Source organism: Bos grunniens, chromosome 19 (genome assembly GCF_055505025.1).
Source record: "Bos grunniens cultivar Pamir isolate PY7600 chromosome 19, Bosgru_T2T1.0, whole genome shotgun sequence".
Lineage (NCBI taxonomy): Eukaryota > Metazoa > Chordata > Mammalia > Artiodactyla > Bovidae > Bos > Bos grunniens.
The window spans coordinates 41,242,619-41,254,967 of record NC_141183.1 but is presented as its reverse complement, the minus strand read 5'-3'; the positions used below and the strand labels follow the sequence as shown (position 1 = coordinate 41,254,967).

Here is a 12,349-nt window from a genome sequence, read left to right as displayed (position 1 = left end):
AGGTGAGTAAGTTCCAAGGACCTAATGTACAGCATGGTAACTGTAATTAATAATACCGTGTGATGTACTTGAAATTTGCTGAGAGTAGATCTTAAGCATTCTTACCACATACACAAAAGGAGAGTTTATTATCTTGATCTTGGTAATCATTGCACAAAGTGTATGTATATCAAATAATCACCTTGTACACTTTAAATATATGCAGTTAAAGTGTATTTGTCAATTATTCCTCAATAAAGTTGAAAAACGTACTTTAGAAAAACCTCAACAAATCAATTAGAAAAAAGATGATCAGCCATTAGAAAAGATGGCAAAAGACTTGAACCGGTACTTCAAAAAGAGGCTCGCCAGTAAGCATATTAATTGTCTAGGGAAGTGTAAATTAAAATCACAGTATCAGAATAGCTAAAATTAAAAAAGACCAAGAATACCAAGTGTTGGTGAGAATGTAAAGCAACTGGAACTTTCAGGCATTGCTGGTAGGACTGGAAATTAGTACAACCAAACTGGAAAACTATCAGTCTCTCCTAAAGCTAAGCATATGCCTACCCCTTCATCCGGCAATTCTGCATAGATGCTACCCCCAGTGGCCACCAAAGACATGTACAAGAATGTTCATAGCAGATTAATGAGCAGCAGACCAGTCCTGAGGCACATAGGGCAGAAGAGTGGTAGCCTTTGTTGGGAAGGAAGAGAGAGCATTGACTGGAAGAGAACCCGAGGAAGCCTTCTGGGATGCAAATAATGTCCCAAGTCATCTTTTTAATTTATTTTTTTAATTGAAGTATAGAGGAATTGAAGTACTGCTGCTGATGTCCAGCAAAGTGATTCTGTTATATACATGTACATATACATATATGAAGATTATATCGTCTTTTCCATATTCTTTTCCATTATAGATTATAATAAGATACTCATTATAGTTCCCTGTGTTATATGGTAGGACCATGTTGTTTATTTATTTTATCCATAATAATGTGTATCTGCTAATCCCAAACTCCTAATTTATCCATCCCCTCCCTGCCACCACCTTTCGCCTTTGGTAACCATAAGTTTGTTTTCTATGTCTGTGAATCTGTTTCTGTATTATAAATAAGTTCATTTGTATTGTATTTAGATTTCACTATATATAAGTGATATCGTATGATGTTTGTCTTGTCTGACTTAACTTCACTTAGTATGATAATGTCTAGGTCCGTCCATGTTGTTGCAAATGACAATATTTCATTCTTTTTATGGCTGAGTACTATTCCATCGTGTGAACACAGCATCTTCTTTATCCTTTCATCTGTTTTGTTTTGGAGTATAATTAGCTTACAATGTTGTGTTAGTTTCTGCTGTGCAATGAAGTAAATCAGCCATATGCATACATATCTATCCCTCTTGGACCTCCCTCCCACCTCAGCCCCATCCCACCCCTGTAGGTCATCATAGAGCACTGAGTTCATTCATTTGTTGATGGAGAAATGTCTCATGTCTTTAATTAGGCAGTGGGGTGTATGTGCTGTGCTGTGCTTAGTCGCTCAGTCATGTCCAACTCTTTGTGATCCCATGGACTATAGCCCACCAGGCTCCTCTGTATGTGGGAATTCTTTAGGCAAGAATACTGGAGTGGGTTGCCATGCCCTCCTCCAGGGGATCTTTCCTGGAGAATTGACCCAGGGATCAAACGCAGGTCTCCCACATTGCAGCTGCTGCTGCTGCAGCTAAGTCGCTTCAGTCGTGTCCAACTCTGTGCGACCCCATAGACGGCAGCCCACTAGGCTCCCCCATCCCTGGGATTCTCCAGGCAAGAACACTGGAGTGGGTTGCCATTTCCTTCTCCATCCCACATTGCAGATGGATCCTTTACTGTCTGAGCCACCATGGAAGCCCCATAGGGTGTATACATATGTAATAATTTATCAAGCTGTGTACTTGGTCTTTGTGTACTTTACTGTATGAAAGTTATACCTTAAAAAAAAAGGAACGAGGAAAGAAACAAGGCATGTCCTCACCTTGGCCCACCTATTCCTTATATCCTGAACTGTTTCTTCCACATCACCTCAGAACTTAGTGTTATATATATGGCCTTTGCCTTCTAGGAGTGTGCCTTTATTTTGTCTGCTCAAGGTTTCTATCACTGTGATAGTCATGTTGTCCCCCAAGAGGTGTCAGAGCTTTCCATTAATGGGCGATGACCCTTCCCAGGCATAGCATGCTGGCCAGCTTTGCACCCCAGCAGCCCACCAAGAACAGCCATATCACCCCCAAAATTTTTCTCTAAGGCTCAGCCAAATTTAGCTAACAGCCACCCCTTGCCCAGTGCCTCATGCATAAGGAGATGAACTTTTAGCTATTTTCAAAGATGAAAGCCAACAGATTTTCGTGATAAATGAGCCGTTTCACCTTCATTTCCCACAGACAACTGCTAAGTCTGTCAGACTAGCTCCCACCTTTTCTGACTGCATTACTTCCGGTAAAACCTGAGACCAAGGTTTCCATCTGTTCATCTGTCTGGTGAGGAGAGAATTTTACTGTGACTGGCCAGAAATTGAGAATGTCCTATCTTTCAAAATATGGGAGATACTAGAGGGTTATGTCTGGTTCATTCAAAACTCTTCCTGTCACTTAAGACTGTACAATTATTTATGCATATAATATTCTCTGGGAAGTAGAACGTACAGAAAAAACAGGAAGTATCCCTATACGTTTTTAAATAATCATTGATTTTTTTTTTCCTGCTAGCAAATAATGCTAAGACATGGCTTTGATTTTGACAAGATGCTGAAATTTTACTACATGGAAGATAAAGTTGAATCTTTTCTAGGCCTCAGATATTTAATAGCATACTATGAAAAAAGAAGAGAAGGAAAAACACAGTTCCAGTTAATAAAAGTATAGAAAATAATGTCAAGAATATCAGCTTCCCACTTAGCTTAGGCAGATCTTAACATGGTCCCATATTTGCTGTAAATCTTTCTTATATAAATTATAATTATGGCTGAAGTCCCCTGTGGACCTACCCTGCCATGCCTCTCCCTCCATGCCCAGAGGTAATCACTATTTTGATTTTATCATTCCCATATGTGCTTTGATAAGTTACATGTGTATGTATCCAAAAACGATATATAATTTTATTTTGCAAATGTTTAAACTTTATCCAAATGGTACTATACATATCATTTCCCCAGTTGCTTCTTTTGCCCAACAGATGAGTTCTGAGATTTATCTGTGAGATACAGGCTGTTTGAGTCGCTTATTTTAACTTCAGTGTCGTGTTCCATCGCGTGAACATGGCACTCTTTGTCTATCCATTCTACACCGTCAATGGGCATTTAGGCCATTTCCAATCTTTTGCTTTTACGAACAGTGGATTCAAGGAACCTTTTTTGACATGGGCAAGAATTCGTTAAAGGATATGAGTACTGTGTCACAGATTATGTACAGATTGCACTAGGAAATAGTACTGAAATTCCCCCAAAGGGCTTCAACCAGTTTATAATACCTCATGCTAAGTGTGAGTTTCATTGCACTATACGTGTGCCAACACTTGGTATTTCAACTTTTTATTTTGCCTTTCTGATGAGTACAAAATGATACACAGTTGTGGCTTTGATTTGTGTTTACTGGATCACTAGTGAAATTAAGTTTCAGGAGCCTGGCGGGCTACAATCCGTGGGGTTGTAAAGAGTTGAACACAACTGAGCACGCACACACAGCATTTCACAGTCCTATGAGCACTGGCGTCTCCACTTGTGTCAGGTGCCCGTTCAAATCTTTGCCCCATCGTTGGTATTGTTTTTACTGGGGTTGCTGTTCTTTTGCTTACTGATTTTCAGGAATCAGATCTTTTCAGATTCTTACTTGTTATCTATATGGTGAGGTAGCTGTTAAGATCTTGGGCCCATTTTTTATTTGGATTGTTTTCTTATTGCTGAGTTTTTCTTTAAAAATCTTTGTATGTTTTAGATAACAGTCCTTTATAAGATGTATCTTTTGCAAATACTTTCTCCTAATCTGCGGCTTACCTTCTCACCCCCTTGACATTGTCTTTTGGAGAGCAAACATTTTTCATTCTAAACGAAGACCAGTTTATCAATTATTTCTCTAATGGATCATGTCTTTGTTTTTTTTTTAATTTATTTATGTTTTAATTGAAGGATAATTGCTTTACAGAATTTTGTTGTTTTCTGTCAAACCTCAGCATGAATCAGCTGTAGGGATACATATATCCCCTCCCTTTTGAACCTCCCTCCCATCTCCCTCCCCATCCTACCCGTCAAGGTTGATACAGAGCCTCTGTGTGAGTTTCCTGAGACATACAGCAAATTCCCATTGGCTATCTATTTTACAGATGGTAGTTTAAGTTTCTGGAGAAGGCAATGGCACCCCACTCCAGTACTCTTGCCTGGAAAATCCCGTGGACGGAGGAGCCTGATAGGCTGTAGTCCATGGGGTCACTAGGAGTCGGACACGACTGTGTAACTTTCAAGTAGACAACCTGAGCGGCTTCACTTTCACTTTTCACTTTCATGCATTGGAGAAGGAAATGGCAACCCACTCCAGTGTTCTTGCCTGGAGAATCCCAGGGACGGGGGAGCCTGGTGGGCTGCCGTCTCTGGGGTCGCACAGAGTCGGACACGACTAAAGTGACTTAGCAGCAGCAGCAGCAGTGTAAGTTTCTAATGGATCATGTCTTTGGTCTTATATCTAAAAAGTTATCACCATACCCAGGGTCATCTAGGGTTTCTCTTATGTTACCTTCTAGAAGTTTTATAGTTTTGTGTTTTACCTTTAGGCCTATGATCCATTTGGGGTTAGTTTTTGTGAAGGGTGGAAGGTCTATGTCTAGATTCCTTTTTCCTTTTTTTTTTTTTTTGCATATGGATGCTCAGTTGTTCAAGCACCGTTTGTTGAAAAGACTACCTTTACTCCATTGAATTGCCTTTGCTGCTTTGTGAGTGATCGGTGACTCTATTTGTGTGGACTGTATCTGTGACTGTATCTCTGGGCTTTCTCTTCAGCACAATCTATCTATTTGCCCTTTCACCTGTACCACACTGTCTCAATTACTTTATTATAAATCTTGGAGTCAGTATCTTGGGACTTCCTGGTGGTCTAGGCAGATTTTTAACTACTGGACCACCAAGAAGTCCCAAGATACTGATGTTTAAATTTGGCTTAATCTCCTACATCCTCACTAGCATCCAGAGAAACCCAAAATAGAGCAGTATGGAGTTACCATTTTTTGCCTGTTCAATAAGCAAAAATGTTTAAGACATTTGTAAGGTTCTTCATACATATCCTGAACTGCTTTCTAAATGGAGTGCAGGGGATGTGGGTTTGATCCCTGGTCTGGGGAGATTCCACATGCCATGCACCACAGCTGCTGAGCCCAAGCTCTAGAGCTCTCAAGCTGGAACGAGAAGCCGCTGCAATGAGAACCCCACACACCACAACGAAGAGTAGCCCCCCGCTCGATGCAACCAGAGAAAGTTCACACACAGAAGTGAAGACCCAGTACAGCCAAACATTAAAATAAATTTTAAAAAAATTTTAATATCAAGAAAATGTTATTTATCAGCGTGAGTACACTGGGTGTTGTGCCCACGTGAGGTGGCTGGGACTGTTCTGTTCTCTTCCCTCAGCTACTGCTGGACACACACTCCCTGAAGATGGTCCTGCTTGATCTGCCTTCCATCGGCTCTCAGGTGGTGAGGAAAGCCCCGGCCAGTTACACCAAGATCGTGGTGAAGGGCATGACCCGCGCGGAGATGATCCTCAAGGTGGGACTTGTGTCTTCTTTAGGGTTTCAGTTAAAAGGGCCTAGTTACCTGATCACTTATTTGAAACAGTACTGAGTACTAGTCTCAAAAAGCACAGGTTAGAACCTATTCCCATCAGTCCCAAAAGAATGTCTGCATTCTTTGGCTGGAACAGACATTGGCCTCATCAGTTATTGTTGAAAGTCAGTGCAGTGTTGCGGGGGGCGGGGTGGGAGTCAGTAATTCTGTCTGACAAATGCATTCTTTCTTGTAATGGGATTCTCTTGTAATAAGATTTGGCCAAGATTGGAGGCTGAGTGGCATTGTCACTCAGTCAGCCTCCAGTCAGGGTCTCTCTGCTCTGCTCCTCTCTGCTTCCCAGCTTTCAGTTCCTCCCATTCTTGGCTTTCTAAGCTCTGCCACCTTATAGGAACTTCAAACAAATGTCGCATACCTGATTCTAATCAGCAAATGGTTTTCTAAAGCCCCATTTAACAAAGTATATGTGGGGTGATGATGCTAAGAATGTCTGAAGCCTTGAACTCCTGCATCTGATTTCCACCTGGACTTGTCGAGTGGCTAGGGAGCCTACTGGGGAGGGGAGAGAAGGCTGGAGAACAAATGGAGCTTGTCAGTCTGCAAGCAGAATGGCTCAAATGATGGAGGAGTGGGAAGTCACGGCGAGCCCTGACGTGGCTGGACCGGGCAAGGGGCCTCCACAGACCTTGGGCTTTGGCCTGATGAAACTGAAAGCAGCCTAATGCATTTCTTCCCTGGCTGGTTTACTCTCCATGGGGGAGAGCAGGGTTTGGAGAGAATCTCTGAGTGAGTTCTCCTTGCCACTCTGAGTCATATTCTCAGAAATCCAAAACCAAACCAGCCTACTTGAGGAAGAAAACTGGACCCCCACAATGAAAACCAAATGACTGTGAACATGAGGGGTTTGATGCCAGGGCTCTCCTGCTGGTGGTACATGAAGTTGTTGTTTAGTCACTGAGTCATGTCTGACTCTTTTGGGACCCCGTGGACTGTAGCCCACCAGGCTCCTCTGTCCGTGGGATTCTCCAGGCAAGAATCCTGGAGTGAGTTGCCATTTCCTGTTCCAGGAGATCTTCCCAACCCAGGGATCACCTGCATCGACAGGTGGATTCTTTACCAGTGAGCCACCAGGGAAGCCCTGGTATGTGAAGTGGATGTAGTTATATGAAGTTCCCGATTTTAAGTCTTGGAAACACTGAGGCTATTGTGGAGTTTTTGTTCTTAAGAAAACCCACTTAACTCAATGCTTTTTGAGGCCATCCCTTCCCTGTGGCTCAGCTGGTAAAGAATCCGCCTGCAATATGGGAGACCTGGGTTTGATCCCTGGGTTGAGAAGATCCCCTGGAGAAGGAAAAGGCTGCCCACTTCAGTATCCTAGCCTGGAGAATTCCATAGACTGTGTAGTCCATGGGTCGCAAAGAATTGGACACAACTGAGTGACACTTCACTTGGGAACAACGATACGTCAGGACAGAAGGAGCAGGTACCAGAAACCCAGGAAATGTCCCAGACAGGGGGCCCTCCAACACAGTGTTTCCTGTGGTCTTGATATTTTTAAAAAAGACCCCTGGGACTCCTCCCCGGGCTCTGTGAATTAGAATCTTCAGAGGAGGGACATAGAAATCTGTACTTAAAAAGCAATTCAGGTGACATTTTTTATTTAGCAAATTTAGGAAGCATTGTGTTGTTACTCAGTCGCTAAGTCGTGTCTGACTCTTTGCGACCCCATGGACTGCAGCACACCAGGTTTCCCTGTCCTTCACTATCTCCCGGAGTTTGCTCAAACTCATGTCCGTTAAGTCAGTGATGCCATCCAACCCTCCTCTGTTGCCCCCTTCTCCTCCTGTCTTCAGTCTTTCCCAGCATCAGGGTTTTTCCAGAGTTTTCCAGGGTTTCCCAGCATCAGGGTTTTCCAATGAGTTGGCTCTTCACATCATGTGGCCAAAGTATTGGAGCCTCAGCATCAGTCCTTACAATGAATATTCAGGGTTGATTTCCTTTAGGATTGACGGGTTTGATTGAAAGCATTGCTGTAACTGAATGCTGAGATGAAACAGGCTATCAGGACATTTCTCTAGAAGATGCTCCGCTGCCTCCGATCATAAGCGTTTCCAGCAGGCCTGACTCTCCTCTCTCCCTCACAGGTTGTGATGGCCCCTCACGAGCCGTTGGTGGTATTTGTGGACAATTACATCAAGCTCCTGACAGACTGCAACACAGAAACCTTCCAGAAGATTCTGGACATGAAGGTGCGCTCAGCATCGTGTTCTGTCCCTGGGTGCATCCTTCTCACACTCCATGATTCACTTGGGGGCAGAATATAGGCCCCTGGGGGCCTCCTCAAAGTGTCCCTGTTGGGCCCAGGCTGCAAGAAACCATTTGAGGAGGGGGACCCAGGGCCTGCGACCACGTCCCCCATCACCTCCTGATGGCGGGTAGCCAGGCTTGGCGGGGCTGCGAGGAGAGGAGGCTGCCCTCCCGCATCCTGCTGCCTGGCCACTTGCCTTCTCAGCCCTTTCTCTCCTCTCCTTTTGCCTTTTCTTCCTCCCCTGCTTCTCTCCTGGGCTACTACCCAGGGCTAATATCTCCCCTGGAGAAAGCGCTAATCCTCAGCCTAGTGAATACCAGATAGTGAACTTGCCCTTGGGTCCTTGGGGGCCAGACCTGCCATCATCCTCCTTTGTCTCCACCTCAGGGGCTGAAGCGGAGTGAGCAGAGCAGCATGCTGGAGCTCTTCCGCCAGAGGCTCCCCGCCCCGCCCTCAGGACCCGAAGGCTCCAGCTCCCTGTCCCTCCTGGCTCCAACTCCTGAACAGGAGTCCTCACGCATCCGCAAACTGGAGAAACTGATTAAAAAGAGACTGTAGGAGCACCCAGGGGTCACTTTCCCCTCTGGCCGGTGAGCCACCCGCAACCAGATCCCTGGACGCCCCTCACATCTCCTGTGCTCCCCAGATCCTCAGATCATCAGTCTTGAAACTTCCTGGGACGTTTGGGTCATTCCTGGGTCGCTCCCATGCCTTGTCTTAATTCCTGCCTAATGGGAGAAGCCAAGTAAGGACTGGAGGCAATCTCTGATTCCTGTAGCAGAGGCCACAGTGGGTGAAGAAGGTTCCTGGGCTTCACTGGCTGTTCCCCAGCTGCTCCCGACTGCTCCAGTCATCACTGACTCTGCAGCCTCGCCCGCACAGTCCCGCCCTCTGTGACTGTGGCCCTGTTCCCTTCCCTGCTCTGTCCTAGCACTGTGGGCCAGAGAGCTGGGCTCTCACAGCTTCCCCCACCTGCAGCTGTTGGAGGTGCCCTCTGCAGCCAGACCCCTAAGAGATGTCCTCTAGGCTGGGCTCTAGGGCTCCAGTGATGAAATGGCAGATGATAGGTATGGCAGGAGAGGTGTGGCCTTTAGCTGAGCCCTGTGAAGAAAGGATGGCTATGTAAGAAAAGCGCAAGGGGACTTGTGGTCCAGTGGTTAAGACTCTGAGCTTCCAGTGCAGGGAGTGTAGGTTCAATCCCTGGTCAGGGAACTGAGATCCCATGTGCCATGTGGCCAAATAAGTGGCCAAATAAGAAAATAAAATAGAAGGAAGTAAACCTTGCAGCCAAAAAAAAAAAAAAATGCAGGAAGAGTAGGGAGTAGTGCAGTGGGTCACCCAGGCAGCTCAGTCAATAGATTTCCCTCTGCCCAGACAGCCATGGTGTTGCTCTGGGAAAGTTATCCAGCCCATGCTAATTGAGGTTAATGTTCTCTTCTCACTCCTGAAAGAAGGGGTGACGGGCCCATCTCCAGGCAGCCGCTTTAGCCGTCTGTCATCGGCCCGGGAAGCTGGAAACGCCAGTGGACTCCCACACCTGGTTCTTGTCACTCTCGGTGTTTACAGATCCACACTTCTTTTTGTGGTTCATTCACAAGGAGTCACTTTCTGGACATCTCCATAATGGCATTGAGATGTCAAGGCACTGTTTCCCCTCCACCACCACCAGCCCCAGGTGGTCACAGCCAGAGAAGTTGCTTTCTTGATTTATTACACCGTCAGTAATCTCCAAGGAGCCAACAGATGTCAGTAGGAGTTACGTTAGGTGTCTTGGTGATGGGCGCTGAATGCCGTGTGTAGTCCTGTACAGACAGAGCCTATTTCTCAGCTGGGGGTCTGCATCAGCATCACCTGAGGCCCTTTTTATTTTCACAAGTACAAATGCCTGGAGGTTGTGAATAGTCAGTCTGGAAGTCTGGAGTAGTGCCCAGCATACAGTTGAAAAGTTCCATTATGATTATAATATTTACTCCTTGTGAAGAACCGTTATAATAAGAACTTGCTTTATTGAAGATTTCCTATTGCACATTTTCACAAATGGGTATTTTTTTCTGACTGTAAGCAAGTGTAATTACTGTACAGTTGAGCTGGTACCCAAACAGTAAAGATGTTTTTTTGCTCATAGCCAGCATCTTGAATTTTGAGTTTGTGTCGATGGAGGGACCATGGCAGAAATCATGCTGTCCCCGTCCTGACTAGGATTCTCCTTTGTTTTGATGACTAAACCCTAAACGGAAGATTTATTTATTATTGTCGCTTTGAAATAATATATATAAAGGAGCCCTCATTGATCAAAACAGTAGCTAACAACTCTGCTATTCAGCTAAATTAGATATTGTACTGGTTCCTTCCCTCTACTTTCTCTAGATTTCAAAAAAAAAAAAAAGAAAACTTTGAAGTTACCTTATGTGGTTAAAATAAATATTGGTAATTTATAATTGATAAAGAGTTCTCTGCTGTCTTTACTGTGGCCAGACTTCTAGATTGGTGGTTAGAGGTGCTCAGGCTGGAGAAAGTTCTGTTTGGATCATAATAGGGAAATAGGAACCACCACGGACAGGGTGTCTTGACCTCCAAACTCAGTTCTGGGAATTGAAGCAACTGTCACCACACCTCCCTCTCTTGAAGAACAAAGACCCAGTACCCAGGGCTTTGCCCACCCCACCAGAAAAGTGTGCTGACTTTCTCACGCCTCAGGTGGCTCCTCGGTACAGACAGAACAAGACCAAAAGTCGACTTCTGAGGACCAGTGTGACAGTGACAGGCAGGCAGGGTGAGTGAGCAGGAGAAATGGGGGATGTGATAGCAGCCCACCCTGAATTGCTCTTGGACGAGGAACCCTAGTCCCCTGTTTATGGAACGCCAGGGAAAATGCCAGAAGTTCACAGCTGGAAATGAAATTCCTCTTGCTAGCAAGAAAAATCTCCAAAATAACCAGCTTGCTTGAGGCTGAAAGCAAGTGTTTCACACTTCTCGTCCCCTCCAAGTCAGATCGCTAAAAATAAAACGATTAGGACTGCACTGGGCCATTTAAACAACAGTCCTGGGAACACGGACACACCAGATGCTGGCATGCAGAAAGAGTACTGGGATGCTTTATACAGTAAAGATAATTTTCCAGTCTCAAATTCTAATATGTATCAAAATAGATAAGCTGCCCCCTTCTCCCCGCCCGTCCCCCCGCTCCCCCCCGCCCCACCGCTTCCCTGGACCCTCAAGGTTCTGTTCTGTACCTTTGGGAGATACCGATCTGCCGAAAGTAAAGGAATTGCCTTTTTGTCTAAATATCATTCCTTTTCCCCATCTGGAAGTGATTTCTTGGTGCATTATTGGAGCATAAAATATTACAGTTAATTAAAGCAGTACTGGATGTCACTTGCTAGGATGTATTTCCTTACTGTTGACAGAAAACAGAACGGACTATAGTGAAAAATTAGCACACCCAAGAAGCCTGGGCTCCCCCTCAGCATCTGCCCTTCTCCCTGGTGAAGACGCACGCCTCTACTGACAGCCGGAAGAAACAGGGCACAGAACCAGACCGTGGTGCTCGTGGGCAAGGTCCTGGCACACCCACGGGTGGGGAAACCCTCTGTGAATAGGTACAAAGCACCCTGCTTCTGATGTGGAAGCCTCCTTGTGCTCCAAATTCCTATCCCATTGACTTGCCCTCCTGCACCTCACGGTTCCAAACTCAGCCTGCTTTTCCATGTGACTGCCAGCGGCCGTCTGTCCTGTCCGCAGTCAGTCCGTCCTGTTTCCTTAAGAGCTGGGTGGACATTTTGCAGTGAACTTCTGAAGAAGTCTGATGTTCCCCTCAGCCCTGGAAAATCTGTGGCAATTCTTCCGTTAGGTTGGCTTTGAGATCATTCCCGAGTTCCCATTCTTTTTTTCCACCAGCTCCCCACTTTTATAGGGTAGCCAGAAATCAGTCTGATGAGGAAAGAAACCTTTCTGTATAACCCACCTGGAAGAACATGGCCCGATGACTGACCTACCAGATTATCTTCCTTCCTGCTTGCGTAACCAGGTAAGCAGTGGCTCGTGAAGAATGTCCATTTGAAACAAAAGCCACCACCTTCCTGGTGACCCAGTGGTTAAGACTCCTTTTAATACACCAGGCGGTGGGGGAGAGGTGGGTTTGATTCCTGGTGGAGGAGCTAGGATCCCAGGTGCCTTGAGGCCAAAACACCAAAACATAAAACAGAAAGCAACATTGTAACAAACTTAAGACTTTTTTTTTTTTAAGGCCCTTTTT

General features: G+C 45.3%; 1 protein-coding gene across 9 annotated transcripts in view; it reads left to right on the top strand.

The window, feature by feature from the left end:
* VPS53 (VPS53 subunit of GARP complex) overlaps window positions 1–10,540 on the top strand; it is a 123,304-nt gene extending 112,764 nt beyond the window's left edge. For 8 of the 9 annotated variants that reach the window (XR_015148118.1, XM_086359836.1, XM_086359834.1 and 5 more), the window contains 3 exons: window positions 5,631–5,768; window positions 7,931–8,035; window positions 8,482–10,540. Coding sequence is in view for 7 of the 9 variants with exons in the window: in XM_086359836.1 (XP_086215962.1) it covers window positions 5,631–5,768; window positions 7,931–8,035; window positions 8,482–8,652 (414 nt within the window). In the remaining 2 variants the exon portion in view is untranslated. The remainder of the gene's footprint in view (window positions 1–5,630; window positions 5,769–7,930; window positions 8,036–8,481) is intronic. The other variant, XR_015148117.1, reaches the window with a different exon arrangement.
* The last annotated feature ends 1,809 nt before the right edge of the window (window positions 10,541–12,349 follow it).